Source organism: Vulpes vulpes, chromosome 1 (genome assembly GCF_048418805.1).
Source record: "Vulpes vulpes isolate BD-2025 chromosome 1, VulVul3, whole genome shotgun sequence".
Classification (NCBI taxonomy): Eukaryota; Metazoa; Chordata; class Mammalia; order Carnivora; family Canidae; genus Vulpes; species Vulpes vulpes.
The window spans coordinates 127479842-127499269 of record NC_132780.1 but is presented as its reverse complement, the minus strand read 5'-3'; the positions used below and the strand labels follow the sequence as shown (position 1 = coordinate 127499269).

The 19428-nt window shown below is 34.7% G+C and overlaps 1 protein-coding gene across 31 annotated transcripts in view; it reads left to right on the top strand.

Moving 5' to 3' along the window:
• Positions 1-19428, top strand: part of DLG1 (discs large MAGUK scaffold protein 1) — a 228720-nt gene that overhangs the window by 174167 nt on the left and 35125 nt on the right. For all 31 annotated transcript variants that reach the window (XM_072726180.1, XM_072726293.1, XM_072726258.1 and 28 more), the window contains 2 exons: positions 12786-12900; positions 17965-18141. In XM_072726180.1, coding sequence (XP_072582281.1) covers positions 12786-12900; positions 17965-18141 — 292 coding nt within the window. The remainder of the gene's footprint in view (positions 1-12785; positions 12901-17964; positions 18142-19428) is intronic.

Genomic DNA, 19428 nt, shown 5'->3' with positions numbered 1-19428 from the left:
GTTCTTTTTTGTGATTTCTGTACTTCTATATGAAGCTTTCTGATTGATATTTTAGTTGTTACTTTTTCTTCAGTTGTAATTAAAATTTAAACTGTTCTCTTGATGGAGCCATTCTTTTATCAAGGAGATTTTGCATTCTACTTTGATTATTCAAGTAGCTACTGTTCAGTAGGTGTTTCTCTTTCTAGGCTAGACCCTTATGTTAGTTACTCTTACAGATGTGGAGGGTTTTTTTCTGAATATCTCCTGAGTGCCAAACTTACTATTATCTTATTTGATGTCACCAGCTGTATTTCTCTATGGTGTTTGCAATTGAGCATGCCTGAAACAATTATTTTACCATTTCAGTACATGACACCTCCACTGATTCTTAAGCCAGAAGCCTCAGGGTCTTCCTTGACCTCCCTTTCCTTTCTGATCTCTGTGTCAGCTAGTTACTTCCCTAGCCAAACCACTATCCTCTCTTACCTAAAACTATTCTAATAGCCTCTAACAAGTTCTTTCTTGATTCTCTCCAATCCTTTCCCTGCTCATTAAGCAAAATGATCTTTTTAAATACAAAGTTTGTGTGTCATTGTGTCATTTCCCACTTAAAACATTTTCATTGAACTCTGAATAATTTAATAGGACCTTTAATAGGACCTGCAAGGAAGGCACTGTGTGACTGAGCACATCAAAACACGTGTGATCACTGCATGCCCTCTATTCCTTCTTTTGCTTCTTAGGCTCTAACAGTACGGGTCTTCTTTCAGACCCTTTATCGCATCATATACTATCCTAATTCTCAGATCATCCTCTACTTTCTTAGAGTCTTCTTTTTCCCTGTTCTTTGTATGGCTGGCTCTTTCTCATGGTTCTATTTCTGATAGCACTGCAGTATTTTTCTTATAACACTTAACACAGTTTATAATTCTATATTTAGGTGCCTGTTTGTTTATTATTTATTTAAAGCTTGCTCTAGAGCCTTATTAAATATGTAGCTATATCTCTACATACAGATAATGAGATAGACTCATAACAAAGCTAGTAATAGGATTCAGTCCTCTATTACCTTCAAAATCTAAATACTTCTCACTGGGAATATTTTAGTGAGTGCTTAGTCTGGCAGTGTTGACATTTACTGTATTCTTTTAACATATCTATGGTACTGTTGCCTGATAAAAACAAGGTAAGTACCAGTAGAGCACAGAAGGCAGTCTTTGCCTTAGGAATTCAAAGAGAAGTACTTTATGTTGTCAACATGAGAAAAGATATCATAAAGTAGGGTTGGGGTTTAACTGGCAACTAAAGAATGGATAGGATTTAGATGGGCAGAGAAGAAATGACATCATAGATTTAAAAAAAAAAAAATAAGAAGAAGAAGAAGACCAAAAATAGGAGTTAAAATTTAAAACTTTTGGGTACTTTGAAAGCACCTGTCTCCTCCTTGTTGTATTGCTTCTTATACGTTGTTTGTTTATAAGGCAGTGATGGTATAGTTTTATGTTTCATTTTATTATGTATTTTTAATAACTGTATTTTTGTTGTACAACACTTTATAAAAATATATATTCCACATCATCGATGTGTAACTGCTATGAAGGCCAAAGATATAAGTTGAAGGCTCAGATTTAGAAGTATAAAGTAGTCACCTAACACTGATAATCATTCATCTCTCTGCAGTTAGTATCTTCACTTTACTAATGATGAATCCCTTGGGATTCTCTGCCTCATTGATAGTCTGACATACAGGTATTCATACAAGCAGACAAAGAGCAAAGAGGTAAGCTTTTGGTAGGAGTAAGTTTTTATCTTTCAGAATCTATAGCTCTAATCAAACACAGGCCCTAGAATTACTCTGCTTGTTTTTGACTCCATATTCAGAAGTTACAAAATTTTGGTAAATAGTTCCTGATCTGTCAAGAACTTCCTATGGGTTAGGTAATAGAATATAATAGAAAAAAATTGTATGCCAAATATGGTACTAGCCATAGTTACATAGTTACATTTATGAACTCTTTTAATTTCCATGAAGCCTATAAGGTAGGCACTGTTAATCTCCATTTTACAGGGATCCCTGGGTGGCGCAGTGGTTTGGGGCCTGCCTTTGGCCCGGGGCGCGATCCTGGAGACCCGGGATCGAATCCCACGTCGGGCTCCCGGTGCATGGAGCCTGTTTCTCCCTCTGCCTGTCTCTGCGCCTCTCTCTCTCTCTCTGTGACTATCATGAATAAATAAATAAATAAATAAATAAATAAATAATCTCCATTTTACATTACAGGTGAGTAAACAAAGGCACAAAAAGTTTAAGTAATAATGGCAGTTACACAGCTATTAAGTGGTTAAGATTTATTCTAGCCTCTTTGTAGAAGAGGAAAAACTTGGCTCTCTAACCTTTTAGTTTCACTTGCTGGGGCCTGTAGCTTAAACTGACAAAAGACAGATTCACATGAGAAAGGATTTATTTTATATACCTAGGAGGAGCCAGCAAAAGAAGTAGGGCTCATTAGTGGCTTATATACCTAACTTAGTATGGAGAAAAGAGTTGGAAAGAAAAACCTTCTACGGTATAAATAAATAGATTTTTAGAAGAAAGTTTGTGATAATGTTTGTCTGTATACCTAAGAGTAGTCTTTCCATCTCAAAGCCATAGTACTCTCCAGGAGAAGGGATTTATGACTGCCTTACTTCCCAAAGTTGCTTCTTTTGTTTAGATAAGGGAAGCTCCAGGAAAGCTTTGTTGTTGTTGTTGTTGTTGTTGTTATTATTATTATTATTATTCGTTGAATCTCTAATGTCTTCAGTTTCAAATAATCTTTATGACAACTCTGGGTTCCAGGTGGGTCCTCACATCCTGAAAAGCCCTAAACCTCAAATACTCTATCTTGTTGTTCCTCAAGTGTACTAGTACTATATCAGTTTTCAGACCTTTAATCTATATTTTTGGTTAAAAAATATTGATTATATTGCAATGATACTATTAAAGGAAAAAGAGATAAAAGAAAAAGAATTAAACTTAACATGAAACTTACTTTTTCTTTCCTATTGGTTGTCTTAATCTTTTTTTCCGCAAGAAAAAAACATTTCTTGAAGTTTATATTATTCCTAATTTTTAAATGGCTAAAACGAAATCTAGAAAAATTGAGAGGTTTGCTTAGAGCCACTTGTCTGAATTCCAAAGCTTTAATTTAAATCTCAACTGCAGGGGATCCCTGGGTGGCTCAGCAGTTTGGCGCCTGCCTTTGGTCCCGGGCATGATCCTGGAGTCCCGGGATCGAGTCCCACCCACATCAGGCTCCCTGAGTGGAGCCTGCTTCTCCCTCTGCCTGTGTCTTTGCATCTCTCTCTCTCTCTCTCGAATAAATAAGTAAAATCTTTTTAAAAAAATAAAATAAATCTCAACTGCATAAATCAGCCAATCTCAACTGCAGAAGTAGAGTTTTAATCCCAGCTTCCTCATTTATTTCCCTTATTCCTTCTGGTAACAACCAAAGAGAGTCAAAGTACAGACTAAACGGAGAGGTTTTATTGTGGACCAGTGGCATTTCTTTGTAAAAAAGCATTTGTCATCTCTTATAGTGATTTCCTATAGTGGCTTCCTAATTAAATTTTGTTTTAGTGTCTTACTTTCCTTCTTATATCTTTCTACTCTTTCCTACTACCTAAGCAGCCTGCTTTCTTACCCAAAACAGTTCCCTTTTTCTTTCTTTAAATCAGTCCTATCTATTCTCTGAGAGGTACTGCTCTCAAATGTTAAGTTCTATGTTTAATTAATGTACTTCATTATAGAGTTTTTAAATTAAATAAATAAACTCATTAATGAGTTTTATTTTTCATAGTTGGGATTGGAAATTTCAAAGAGATTGGGGGAGGTACAATTTATTTCCACTCTCTTCCCCTAATTTCTTCCACCTTTTCACTTCTGGCACGGTCAAAACAAAGATTAGAAGTTGAAAAGGGGAATAAAATGCAGACAATCATCTATTAAACATTATCCTCTCCTCTTATAAGCATACATATATTATTTAACCTATAGCCAACAGTTCAGAGACTTCCCTAAATATATTTGATGACAAAGTTCGGAAATTCTGGAATATTGAAGAGAGAAAACCTTCTGTGTAACATTTCAACTCTCTCCCAGTGGTAGCTTTCCTAGAATAAGTTGTGATGTGATTTTAATAGTAAGTAAAGAAGATCTGAATAGAGTAAACACAGTACTAAATTTGAGGCACAAATTTAAGAAATTAACAAAATTGACTTAACTCTCCAGTATCTTAAATGTTGAATACCTGAGACTTTAACTGCTACTTGTAATAGCTTAGTTACTTCTTAGGAAAGAGTATTCTTTACTATAAAAAAAAAAGGATGTGGAAAAAAAATGTGTTCTTTTTACAGAAGGTTTTTAAATTTCTAAAATGTATAATGTTTTAAGTCATTAGAACTTTCATTAATTCAACTGGCAAAATCACTGAAAACAACTGGTAATGCTGTATGAAATATAATGAACATTTTTATTAAAGGCATCACAGAGCTGTTAAGTCAGTAAGGGATTATCAAACAAAAGTGAAGGAAAACTAGGAACTCAGCTAAAGAAGCACAGACATCACATTTGTATAAGAGCTGAGATACAATGGCTTACAAGAGCCAAATTGTCAGATTTTCGGAATTTTGCAAAGTAGTTGTTAAACAGAGTCATTATTAAAAATGAATTATGGGGGATCCCTGGGTGGCGCAGCGGTTTGGCGCCTGCCTTTGGCCCAGGGCGCGATCCTGGAGACCCAGGATCAAATCCCACGTCGGGCTCCCGGTGCATGGAGCCTGCTTCTCCCTCTGCCTGTGTCTCTGCCTCTCTCTCTCTCTCTCTCTCTCTCTCTCTGTGTGTGTGTGACTATCATGAATAAATTAAAAAAAAAAATGAATTATGGGGCAGCCCCAGTGGCGCAGCACTTCAGCACCACCTGCGGCCCGGGGTGTGATCCTGGAGACCCAGGATCAAATCCCACGTCGGGCTCCCTGCATGGAGCCTGCTTCTCCCTCTGCCTCTCTCTCTCTCTCTCTCTCTCTGAATAAATTTTTTTAAAAAAACTTTAAAAATGAAATTATGGAGAACCTGGCTGGCTTGGGAGAGCAGGTAACTTGATCTCAATGTTGTTAAGTCAAGCCCCACATCGGGTGTAGAGATTACTTAAAAAATAAACGTTTTAAAATGAATGAATGACTAAATGAGTAAATGTACAAATTAGATATTTAAAAGATTAGAATAAGGGCACCTGGATGGCTCAGTGGTTGAGCATCTGCCTTTGGCTCAGGTTGTGATCCCCAGGTCCTGGGATGGAGTCCTGCATCAGGCTCTGCATAGGGAGCCTACTTCTCCCTCTGCCTATGTCTCTGCCTCTCTCTCTGTGTGTGTGTCTCTCATGAATAAATAAAATCTTTTAAAATTTTTTAAAAAGATTAAAATATTAAAAACAAAAGTATAAATATTGAAAACTTACCATTTCCTAATCATTTTCTAGGACAATCACAAAATAATGGATTAATAGAGCAGTGGGACAAATAGAAAATTAAAAATAGGATAGTAGATTTAAAGTTGAATTGCCCAGAACTACCACCTCCCCTATTCCCAGAAAAAAAAAAAAAAAAATGGATAGCAAAACCAAAATTTATTAACAGATCTCTGACAAAACTAGATAAAAGGATATCCCCAGGAGCCCCAAAATACAAGCAAATATAAATAAGTTATCAACAGCTGTGAGACCCTATATTACCAGGATCTGTACAAGGGGAAGCAGCACAAGAAGCCCAAAAGCCAGTCAGTACTCACTAGAAAAGGAAGTGCCCAATTTGAGAACAGCACCTACAATTGTAAGGGTTTTTGCACAATCTACATTTTAAGCACAGGGGATCTACAGTAAGGTATAAGAGAGATGGAACAGTCTGGGCCCTCCAACACAATTAACCAATGATAGCTCCATTTCAGTACAAAACCCCAAACCAAGGGAAAACTTCTAAGAATAAAATCCAGATTCAGCAGTATAAGGATAATAGAGCCAAAGGAAACAGAAGGTACAGACAAGTAGGAGGAAAATACACCACTAGGAAATCTGAGTGTGAGATAGTATCTTTGAACATTTGTCCGAAGCAACAAATGAGGGAGCTCCAGACCTGAAGACAGAAAAGGCATCCTGATCCAAAATAGGCTTATCTAAAGTTCAGGAAAACTGAATCACCTGGGTGGCTCAGTCAGTTAAGCATCTGCCTTCAGCTCAGGTCATGATCTCAGGGTCCTGGACTCCAGCCCCATGTTGGGCTCTCTGCTCAGTAGGGGTCTACTTCTCCCTTTCCTTCCTCCCTCCCCTCCCCCCTTGTGCATCCATGCTTGTGTGCTCTCTCTCAAATAAAATATAAAAAAAAAAACATTCAGGAAAACTAATTTCACGTAAAAATGAACAACAGAAACGAACAATTGAATCCAATTGTAATCTGTTTGAGGGCAGCCCAGGTGGCTTAGTGGTTTAGCGCCACCTTCAGCCGAGGTGTGATCCTGGAGACCTGGGATTGAGTCCCATGTCAGGTTCCCTGCATGGAGCCTGCTTCTTCCTCTGCCTGTGTCTCTGCCTCTGTCTCTCTGTCTCTCTCTCTCTCTCTCTCTGTGTCTCTCATGAATAAATAAATAAAATCTTAAATATATATATATAAAAGCATGCTAAAAAAAAGAAATCTGTTTGAAATATGAAAATAAGGATCAGAATAACATCTCCACAGTGAAAGTATGCCAGAAAAACATGCCCATGAAATACATGAAAAGTGTAACCTTAAGTATGGAGTATTTGAAAGAACAATGTAAATGAGTTGATAAAATTTTGAAAATTATTAAAAATGTTATTTCAAAAATTAAGTTTAACAAAGAGGAGCATGATATTTCCTTAAAGTAAGTAGGTAAAAATGAGGATATTTTTAAAAATCAAAAATAAGAGCTCCTTACCTTCCATATCCTGATCAACTTAGTCATAAAAGCCATTAGTTGGAGTATAGTAGGGTAGTTATCTGCATTACAGATCTGGGAGTTTGGAGACAGCTATGGTGACCCATTAGGACTTAATCATGAAGAGAGGACTTCTGTGTGGGGGATTGCTCTGGTGTGAGGAGTCAGAGTCTGAGCAGAGTGAGGAGGTAACACATGAGACTGGTTAAAGCCCAGTCAAGGTAGTAGAGACAGAAGACTCCTTACATACAGAGAGCGATCCAATGAATACATATATGCTGAAGGTAATGTTATCTGTAATTTTCATTTTTAGAATAGTGCTAAATATGGAAAGGGAGAAAACTTAAATATAAACTTAGAATTGGAGAAATTGGTATAAGCATGTTTTCAATTTATATAAACATAACTATAGTTATAAATGTGTGTCTATTTTACGTGTGTGTGTATAAAATTCTCTAGCCCTATGCAGTGAGAGAGCCTGCGACCAATAGCAGTGAGTACACCTAACACTCAGATCTTGGCCTCTAAATACTCTTCCCCAAGGCTGTTTGGATTAATGGCCAGTTCCAGGGGTGGGACAAGGAAACTACTAGAATTACTCTGTAATATTCTGTGCCAGAGAGCAAAGAAATGCTCGAGGAATAATGGAGATATGTCAAAAGGACAGAATACCTAGTTTAAAAGTGTTCACACTGGCTAAATTGAGCAATAATTTGAGGTTATACTGTACTGAGTAAACTTTGAAATCATGAGTCTTTACTAATGAAAAAAATAGAATTAGTTGGAGGTTTGATGAGAATGGGGGAAGTGTATATGATTTCAGTGACTTGTCATTTGCAAAGGGAAAAAGTAATTTCACAGAGAATCAAGTGCTAAAAGTTGATAACATTAGTAATGAGACAAATCAGAATTGTAAACTGCCTGCTAGAGTGCAGTGGGGAGAACATAACATCTCTTCGATGATTCCTGCCAGATTTGCATAACCAGAATCTAATCATGTAGAAACATCAGACAAACCTAAAGTGCGAGACAGTCTACAGAATAATTGACCTGTAATCTTCAATAGTATCAAGATTACAAAGCCAAGGGAAGACTGAGGAACTGCTGTGTCTGAAGGAAACTAAAGAGATATGACAACTAAATGCTCATATGCTCAGATATGACAACTCATGGTTTCAAACTAGGCCCTTCTGGGCAGTCTGGGTGGCTCAGCAGTTTAGCACCGCCTTCAGCCTGGGGTGTGATCCTGGAGACCCAGGATCGAGTCCCACGTCGGGCTCCCTGCATGGAGCCTGCTTCTCCCTCTGCCTGGGTCTCTGCATCTCTCTGTCTCTCATGAATAAATAAATAAAATCTTTAAAAAAAAATAGACCCCTTTGAGGCACAGCGCATTCATCATTGGGGAAACTTTAGCGGGGTGTGGGCATTAGATGTATTAATGTTACTCTCTTATTTTGATGGCTTTGTTAATATAAGAAAATTTCCATTATTTATAGGAAATACACACCGAAGTATTCAAGGGTGATGAGACATCAAGGTAGCAAGTTACTCTCAAAATGTATTACTTTTAAAAAGCAGGGAATTAAGAAAGATTTGAGAATGACAGATAAAGTAGGCAAAGAGTATTCAACATACATGCAGAAGTCTCATAGGAAAAAACTAAAAGCATATAGGACAAATACTAACAATGTAAAAACAAAACCTTCCTAAAATTAAAAAAAAAAAAACTGTATATCAAAAAGACATTCTATATACCTAAGATGATAACCAGCACTGAGAAATATTCTCATAAAATTATTGGAATTACAAGAAAAATACACACATCCTGCTCCAACCTCCAGCAAGCTCCTCAGCCTCTCTGCTCTTCCTTTTCTGCTGAGTTCCAATCCCTGGGATACCTTCCATCTCCCTTCTCCCAGGACTGGTCTGTCCTATTCCATCTGTTCAGGACAGCAATGAAACTGAAAACAAATTGGGAACAACCCAAAAATTGTAAGGCAGCTTTCAATTTCTATCACTCATTTTTAACTTCACAAATAAATAATAAAAATCTCAAAATAAAAAAAAATAAAAATGTCAGTGGAATTCCAGGCCAAAGATAAAAAAAAAATGCTCTTTAAAGGAAAGAAAATGAGATAGTTATTAGAATTTCATCAGCAATGGCTTATAGGAAACAGTGGGAGTCAACAAACTCAAAGAATCAAAGAAAGAAATTGAATAGAATAGACTCTCACATATAAAGGCTGAAGTCAAATGTGTAAACAACTGAAATTCAGTGATATTGTTCATATAAACACTCTCTGAGAAGAAAATAAATTTCAGACACCCAGAATGATAGAGATACTGATCTCTAAGGACTAGTGCTAGCAATTAATTAATATAGTTGTAAGGAAGAGAGTATATGATATGAAAAGACTGTATGCTCTGATAGTTTGGATAAAAGTACAATTATCAGAAAATGGGAAAAATTTGGAGATGCTATGAAAATAACATAAGCTTTCTAATTACTTTAAAGTTTTAACTGGATATAAAAGGATAATTCAGTTTAACTCTGAGAGATTGCTCATGGTGAAGGGGGTAAAAGCTAAACAAAAGGTTACCATTAGAAGAATAAACTTCCCTAATTTTATATTTATGTATTTACTTTTGAAAGTGTATAAAATTTATTTAAATCTGTTTTATGAAATATCTGAATATTTTACAAGAACAAAATATTAATGTTTGAAATTATTTAATACATTTATAAAATTATATAATTCCTTGTTTTAGGAATTTAATGTATTTTTAAATTTAGGAAGGCTTCTCCTTTTGTATTTGCGTAAACAAGTGAAATAGACTGCATAGCAAGAGTATGTTCTAGTTACTATTCTTTCGTAACTTTTCCAAAGCTTAGTGTATTAAAACAGTAGCCATGTTATGGATTCTGTAGATGAGGAATTCACAGTTTTGTCTGGTTGGTCTTTGTGGCATAGACTGATGTCACTTAATGGGATTCAGCTACTGGATGAGGGTCCAAAATGGGTTTACTCCTTTTGTCTTGAGCCTCGGTGATAACTGGCTAGAAATTTGGGCTCAGAACACCATCATGGGACCTCTGCAGCATGGTGCTATGAAGGTTCTCAGACTTTTTCCATATTATCTGTCTTCCCCCAGATCAAGCATCCCTAAAGAAACAGGCAAAAGTTTTATGGCCTTTTCTAATCTAATTTTGAAAGTCACATTTAATCATTTCTACCATATTCGTTTACTTGTGAGTCATAAGGCCACCCCAAATTCAAGGAGAGGGTGATTAGACTGCACCCTCTTGATGGGGGAATGTCAAGGCCACATAGTACAAGAACATGTGGGATACAAGCACATATCTTTGGAGAATAGAACTGAGATCAAACAACTTCAGTCATATCAAAAGTTATCTTAATTCTTCAAAGGAAACAATTTTCAAATTTACTGATAAACCAGAATCTGACTCTTTACCATATTTTGTTGTAAGTAAAAGATAATGGTTAAATGCAGAAGAACTATACAGCTATTAAAAAAGAGTGAGAGGCATCTATATATGCTACTATATACAGTGTCCTTACTATTAGTAAGACTACTGCTATACTTAGTGTTAAGTAAAATAAGCATATTGGAAGAAATGTGTAGGTTACTGTTTAAGAAAGGAGCCGTATGTGTATGTATGTGTGAATAAGAAATGTATATATAATTACATATTACACATATTAAGTGTGTGTAAATATATTTGCATATACATGTGTATCTGCTTCTGTTACTTAAAATGGAAGAAAAAAACTTTTCTTTTTCTTTTTTTTTTTTTTTAGAAGGAGACAGAGAGACAGAGGGTTTGGAGGGCCAGAGGGAGAAAGAATCTTAAGGAGACTCCATGTTCAGCAGAGATCTCAGTGCAGGGTTTGATCTCATAACCCGGAGATCATGACATGAGCCAAAATCAAGAGTTGAATTCCCAGCCAGCTGAGCCACCCAGGCACCCCTAGAAGAATAAACCTTTCTGTAAATGTCTATATATAATGAAGACAGAGTAGGGTAGGAGAGAACTAGAAGCTAAACTTCTTTAATATCTTTGTTTTACAGATATGACCTTGGAGCTATTTTACCTGCCTATTAAAAACAATGAAAAACTTAAAAAGCAACCCCTAGAAATTGAAGGTGGAAATAAATAAGAACAATGAACATAAACATATATCCAGTTTGCAACAGTAATACCTAGGGAGAAGAGTAATTTAGCCATTAAGCTATATATATATATATCTCCCTACTGGACCATGCTCTAAATAAGATAATAAGTAGGGAAAGTAAATAGCTGTTTTCAATAATGATGTCATGATCTTAGTTGTGATTTTAAGGCTGCTGTGAGTGTAATATTGGATAAAATGAAGTCACCGTGCAGTACTCTGTTATTCCTAGTGTCTTGGGAACTAGGATAATTCTTATGCAATAAAGCACATACAGATACAAGAGAGAATAGACTAAGTGTTAATTAGAAGAACCAGTATAAATAAAGGCACCTGGCTGGCTCAGCCAGAGGAGCATGCGACTCTTGATCCCAGGGTTGTCAGTTCAAGCTCCACCTTGGGTATAGAAATTACTTAAATAAATAAAACTTTAAAAAAAGAAGAACTAGTATAAACTAGTTCAGAGTTCACTTTATATTTTTATCTATATCTCCATTCATCAATCTGTCTATATCTTAGCTGTGTCTACACAAACCAAAGTTTGCCATGAATTGTTAATTGTTGAATTATAATGGATACATTATACAGTCTACTAACGTTTATATTTTAATTTCTACTATATTTTTAAAGGATGATAAAATAGCATTTTGTTACATATTAATGTGAGCTTTTAAATGTTTTTGAGTTTTTGATGAATTGTTGATTCAGTTAATCTTAGTATCCGCAAAACAAACTTGATGACTATGATGAAAGGAAGAATAACTCCACAGTAATCATACTTATTCTTACTCCCAAGCAAGGTATTTGCTCTTGCTATAAAACCAGTTTTACAAGAAAATCTCATGAGATCTAGCCAAATTTCTAGAAAATAATTTGCTTATTATAAATAGAGAAGAAGATACAAGAGTGTTAACTGTGTAATTGCAATATATTTGAAAAAGTGTTTAAGGTTTTATTAATAGACTTAGTAGTTTTTATTATGATGTAGTTTAAAATAGTTCATCTTCCAAATCATACTTGTTTTTACATAAAAATAATCCTAAAATGTCTATTCAAATTACTTTGTGTCTTATTTTGGTATTTTGAAAATTTATAAATTATAAAATGAGTTGAAGTAAATTTAATTTTTTAATTTTTACGGTATGTTTTTGCTATATTCTTGACTATACACAAATTCTGTTTAAGCACATAGAAGTAATGATTTCCTCAAGGGGAAAAAGGCAGTAAACAAAGCATTGGTTACAAAACATTATAGAATTGTTCTTTTTAAGTATAAAAATTAAAATAATGAGTTTTAATTTTTTAAAGTTACAGTTAAATAGACAGTAATACGAGATTGATATTAGTATTTGATGAATGAAAGTTGTCTTTTAATTGATTAAATGTGATAAGAACTTTAAAATAGCATATGAGAAAATTCTAATTCAGCCAATTCTAACTTACAGTACATTCAGAAAATTGTTAATTTTTTTTTGAAATTTGCATTTTGGCCAGAATCTTATGCAGGTTACTCTTTTAAGGCTCTAACCACATTTAATCAAATATAAGATAACTAACATATTTAATACTTTATTTTCAAGTAACTTATTTTTTAGATTGTAAATATAAATTTTTTTTTCCCCATCTAGAATACAGTCGTTTTGAAGCCAAAATACATGACTTACGGGAGCAGATGATGAATAGTAGCATTAGTTCAGGATCAGGTTCTCTTCGAACTAGCCAGAAGCGATCCCTCTATGTCAGGTAAATTTTTTTACTTCTAACTATGACAATCCTTATTTATGCATGCAAGAAATCCTTCACATCTTTTACTATGACTGAGTTAGTTTTAATATAGAAAAATACATTGCAGGGGCTCCTGACTACACTCCATTGCACTGGCTCAGTCACTGGAGCATGCCACCCTTGATCTTGGGGTTTTGAGTTTGAACCCCGTGATGGATGTAGAGATTGTTTAAAAATAAATTTTTTAAAAAAGAAAAGTATATTGCATACCAAGGAAACATTATTTTATGATTCATTTCCTATATGTGTATTTCAAGAGTTGGAATGTTATTATTATTGTATTAATGAAAGTTCTACAACCCCTTGAATAATAGTTAGTGACTATACTGTAGTTTGGTATGTCATAACATCCAATACTTACTTTTACTTACATTCTTTATAATGTTCTCTGAGTAATTATGATTAGATTTCTATGGCAATTTCCATAATAGCAGAGAGAGCCTATGTAAATAATAGTTTAAAATGTGAATAGCCTCAGTAAATGACACAGATTCAGGAAATTTCTGCATGTATTTTTTTTTAAGTACTTGGGAGAAGACAAGCATGTTATTTTTCTATAATAGATTAATGTGATGGCATAAATCTAATAATAGTAAACAGATACCATTAGTATATAAACTGTTCTTTTTTATTTCACTGGCTAATAGGACTTAATACAGATGACCTCCTTGTATTCTGTTTACTTTTTTTTTTAGCTGAGCTTTTATTCAGTACTTTATTATGCCATTATTTTAACTTTAGTTGATGACTACAGGTAATCTGTACCATTCTTCATAATTTTTTCATTCCTTCTGATCCTATTGGGGAACATTTCCTTGTATGTTTTATTTATTCTTCTGATTGGATGTGTTTCATAAAATAGACACATATCCCATATATGTTTGTATATGTGTATAAAAATATCTCTACAAACAAGCATGTACTGTGTATTTATTTACATATGACATTATATTGACATTGTCTCAAATAATACTATTCTGTGATACATAATAAAAGGAAACTTTTTTCACTTTCTTCACTTGTTCTTTTCCTGCCCCTTTCATTCCTTCTGCCCTAGCAATGTTCTGGGAATCCTCAGTGTATCAGATCTTTCTCTCCTTCCACCAATTCTTGCAATATTTATTAAATTCTTCTGTTCCAGAGTCCTTAATATATTTTATGTGATTTTGATATCCACAGAAAAAGGAAAAACTTTTTTTTTTTTTTTCATTTTCTTCTTGTCGGTATTTTCTAATCTTAGTATAATTGGGTGTTGCCTTTAATAAGTGATTCATTAAAAACTTATAAAGCCATAAAAATCAAAACATTAGGTTGTATTTGTTTTAGGTACATTTAATGAATCATCTTTCCTTTTTGTTTTTTTCCTTTTTGTTGTTTTTTAAAGAAGTAAATATTTTTGCAAATTATATATTATCAAAAAACTTGAAAATAGCTGTCACCTCCCAAGAATCCCCAATTTCATTTTCTAAAAATAATCATCCTCCATTTTCTTAGCATACTCCTTTGCTTTCCCTCCACGTTTCTAAATGTGCATATATTGCTGCTTTCAGTTTACCAATTTTGGACATTACAGACTTAATTGCCATAGTACATAACTTTCTCTTTCCATTCTGCCTCTTCCTCTATCACTCAAGCATATAGTACCATCATTGTTAATAAAATTAATAGCATTTAGAGTCATGTGACTGTGTAGTATCTTCATTACTCAAGTAGTATATTATGACCATGCTTCCTTTCTTTTGAAACTTTTCCTTTTTCCTGGGCATAATAATTGTGTTATTTGCTTAATTGTCCATGTACTTATTACTGAGTATCTTTGTTTATCTTAAAGTAGACTGTATAGTTTTTCACATGATGAAACCTGTGGTTGCACATATGATCTTATGACTTCAGATTTTTTCCTTTTTTTTTTTTTTTTTTTTTTTTTTTTGAGAGAAAGAAAGAGGAGATGCGTGTGTGAGCCCCAGGCAGCAGGGAGGGGCAGAGGATGAGAGAGAGAATCTTAAGCAGGTTCCCTGCCCACGTGTAACTCAATATGGGGCTTAATCTCACAAAAGAAATCTGCCCATGAAATCAGAAGTGGGATGCTTAACCAATTGAACCACCCAGGCACCCCAATTTTTTCCATCTTTCTGCTCCAGTCTGGACTGGTTGCTCTATAGACTTGCTGTATAGGTCTCACATGGGACTTGTCTTTGCCACTGTTGTATTCCTTTTAGCTCTCTGCTGGGTCCGTCTTTTTTTAGATGCTAAATTTTCTTTCTCAGTTTACTTTATTTTACCAGAGCACATTCTCTAATAAAGTCTTGAGGAAAGGATGTTGGGGGGGGGGGGATACTTTTTTGAATCTTAGCATGTCTGAAAATGACTTTAATTTGCTTTCTCTTTAATAAGAATTTGGGGTATGGAGGAGGGCCTGATAACCTATTTTATTTTCTGAGAGCCCCATGTTATTTAACCCTTTTTTTTGTCATCCTCTTTATTTCAAGGGCACAGTATCTTCTCATGTTTCTCTAATATTTTCTATATTTTCTTCTGCTTCTCTAATTCTCTGTTTTCTCTGTATTTCTTTTTTCTAGTTTACTTGTTTTCTTGTTTTTTTATATGTGAGGCAATCTTTAAATATTTAGTGATCCTTATGACTAGAGAATGAAGCTATTGGATTTAACTAAAAAATAATTATGTTTGTTTACTGCCCTCTCCCACCCCAGGTCATTCTTTTCTTTGGGATCATTAAATATCTCTAGAAAAGAATCCTTAATCCCTTACCTACAGGATAAACCAGGTTGCTAGAATTTCAGTCTTCAGTGTGCAGATTTCTTTTTAATCTGTTTTTAGCCTAGCACCTTTCCCCTCCCCACCAGTTCCAGAGTATAGAGCTGCTCAAGTTCAATTTCTTTAGAAACTAAATTTCATCTTCTATGGATTTAGGAACAGGAGAAGGAATCTGGAAGGTGTAAGTGCTATATGAAGTGTTTCTACCAGTTCTTCTGTTTTCACTGCTGTAACTTATCTCTGCCTACCTGGATTCTGTACATTTCTACTTCCTGAGCATTTCTAGGGTTTTAGGGAGTAAATCTTATTTCAATATCCCTCTCTTCAGACACCCCATTTAAGCTTCCTCTAATCTTCGACAATAAATAGGTCTACGATCCAGCAGTAACACTACTAGGTATTTACCCAAAGAATACATAAATACTAGCTTTGTAGCAGCATTATCTACATTAGCAAATTAGGGACACAGCCTAAATGTCCATCAACAAATGAATAGATAATGAAGTTATGGAGTCTGTGTGTGTGTGTGTGTGTGTGTAATGGAATATTACTCAGCCATAAAAAATGAAATCCTCACTTTTTGCAACAACATGGATGGAGCTAGAGGGAATTACATTAAGCAAAATAAGTTAGAGAAACAAATGCCATATGATTTCACTCATATATGGAATTCAAGAAAGAAAGCAAATGAATGTGGGCCAGGGAGCTGGGGAGGCAAACCAGGAAACAGACTCTTAACTATAGAGAACAAACTGATGGTTACCATAGGGGAGAAGGTGGTGGGTGGAAGGATAGGTTAAATAGATGATGGGGATTAAGGAGTGCACTTGTGATGAGTACAGGTGTTGTATGGAAGTGTTGAATCATCTTATTGTACACCTAAAACTAATATTACATTATGTATTAACTAACTGGAATTTAAATAAAAACTTCAAAAAAAAAGACACTTTTAAAAAGTTGGTTAACACAAAAAGGAATATGATTTGTATCCTAATTTTTAGTTGCCAAAGTAGAACCAAAAAATGAATAAAATATTATCATAAATGTAATTGCTGGGCTTCTTTCCTTGAGAGAACTACTTTGGATAAGAATTTAAGCATTAATTGATTAAGCATTAATCAAGTAATAGAACACGTTTTATCAAATTTTTAAAGATTAACATTTTGCAAAGTTTTTCCAAAATATTTGGCAGCAGTTAAAGTCATCTGTGGTTAGTTTTTATCATTGTTATTGACTCTGAAAATTCTATTGATGCTAGCTTTGTGAACAAATGCAAGGAATAATTAACTGACAAAATAATCACTCTGTTAATCCAGTCTTATAGTCTGCAACTAATGAATCCAGTCTCAGGGAGTTTATTTTCCCCAGTGTGTATAGCCAAAATAAAGAAAAGAGTACCTCTTAATATTTACTTTTTGTTTATTAATTTAGAGTAACTCTCTAGATTTGTTTCATTTTAGAATTCAATATGGCTTGCCATTATTATACTAAAAACATTTTTTTTTAATTTCTCATTCAATATTGGGAGAAATAAGGTAGTATACCTAATTTTAAAAACCTACCATAAGTCAGTTTGGGTATTTCTCTTTTGTCTGTCTTTCTGTATATAGTGCAAATTCTTGAGCTTGGCATTATTTTGTATACCATAGTATGTTGTTTAATTATTTACCTGGATTATATACACTTTGAGAATCTTAGCTTAACTAAGAATTCTTAATATTAACTTAATATTAATATTAACTAACTTAATATTGGTAATATGATAAATTATCATGGGGGCGGCACCTGGGTGGCGCAGTCAGTTGAGCATCCAACTTTTGATTTCAGCTCAGGGGGATCCCTGGGTGGCGCAGCGGTTCGGCGCCTGCCTTTGGCCCAGGGCGCGATCCTGGAGACCCGGGATCGAATCCCACATCGGGCTCCCGGTGCATGGAGCCTGCTTCTCCCTCTGCCTGTGTCTCTGCCTCTCTCTCTCTCTCTCTCTCTCTCTCTCTCTCTGTGACTATCATAAATAAATAATAAAAAAAAAATTTGATTTCAGCTCAGGTCATGATCTCAGGATCATGAGATGGATTACCTTGTTGGGCTCTGAGCCCAGTGAGGAGTCTGCTTACTTTAAGATTCTCTCCTTCTGCCCCTCCCCTCGCACATACACTTACTCTCTCACTCTCTCTAAAATACAAATAAAACTTTAAAACAAACAACCAGCAAAATAATCATGCACTTTTTTCTTCTTAATCTCTATAGAGCCCTTTTTGATTATGACAAGACTAAAGACAGTGGCCTTCCCAGTCAGGGATTGAACTTCAAATTTGGAGATATCCTCCATGTTATTAATGCTTCTGATGATGAATGGTGGCAAGCCAGGCAGGTTACACCAGATGGGGAGAGTGATGAAGTTGGGGTAATTCCCAGTAAACGCAGGTAAGTAGAAGTCTATTACAGTCTTACCACTTGAAAGTACGGCAACATAAAATAATTGTTGATTTTTTTTTTCAATACTTTTACTGAGGTGGTAATTTTATGCTTGGTTTTCCATATTATGTTTCACAGTCATTTAATTTTGTTCACCTTATATGTAACCAGTGATATAACCAAAGAATATAATGCCCCCAAAGAGAAATTTCTTTAGAGCTCCTACTAGTTGCTCAGAACAAAATAAATATATTTAAGTAACTTTGCCATGTATTTGTACTATTGGTATAGAGATTTGAAAGCCTCTTTACTTTTTCCATATAGTTGGTAATGAAACGTACTAAACTTTCCGGATTTTTGGTTGTGTGAATTGCCTCCTTTAGACTTAAAAATTGAAAATGTAAATCAAAATTTTTAGAACTATCTGGTAATTTGCTTCACATCTCTTTTTTCTTAGGAAGTATTGGTGCATTCACTGGTCTTTCCTCTTCGCTTTTAACCATTTATTATAGTGATTCATTCTTACTGTCTACTGGCAAAGTGGTAATAAGTAGATATAGTCTTGGAACAGGATGCTCCCAGCATAAAGAACCCTCTCTAGATCTATGAAATGCTGCTGAATGTCCCTACTTTTGTAGGAAAGGTGTTAAAACGTCAGTTCATAATTCTCCCCTAATAGCTTGTGAGATCGGATTCATGCAAATCATTGCCTGAAAGTCTTAAGTTTTAAGATAGCAAAAATCATTAATGAGACATTAATGTTTACTCTAGCTAATTAATTCACTTCAAGTCAAGCTTGTGATGTAATACCTAAGAGTCTATAATTGAGAAGTATGCCAAATCATATACCTATTTAAAGACCTCTACTAATATATATTTGTATAACGTTTATAGAATTTGAAGAGTAGGAATATTAAAGTATTACTAAGGTTCGTAGTTGTGGTTTTGGGATTTATGACTGTTCTTGGCTAGATCCATATATTTAGCAAGATCCAACTATTTGGCTAGATCATACATTTGGTGGCAACTCCTCTTTTAGCAATGCAGCCCTCAGCATAACTTTTTTCCTAGAATAGAACCTAGTCTGCTTAAAATTCAGAAATGCTTCCTCTGCCTCTGTGCCTTGTTGAGTCAGTAAAAACCTCACATCTTAAATATCAAAATCAGAGTTCCTAAAAATTGTCTTATCCTTTGGCACCTCCTATCTTGCATAGGCTTTATGATGTGCCTGTAACAAATGAAAAATACATTGACTTTGGTGGAAAGAGATTCTTTTCATTTTGTATAAAACTTCTA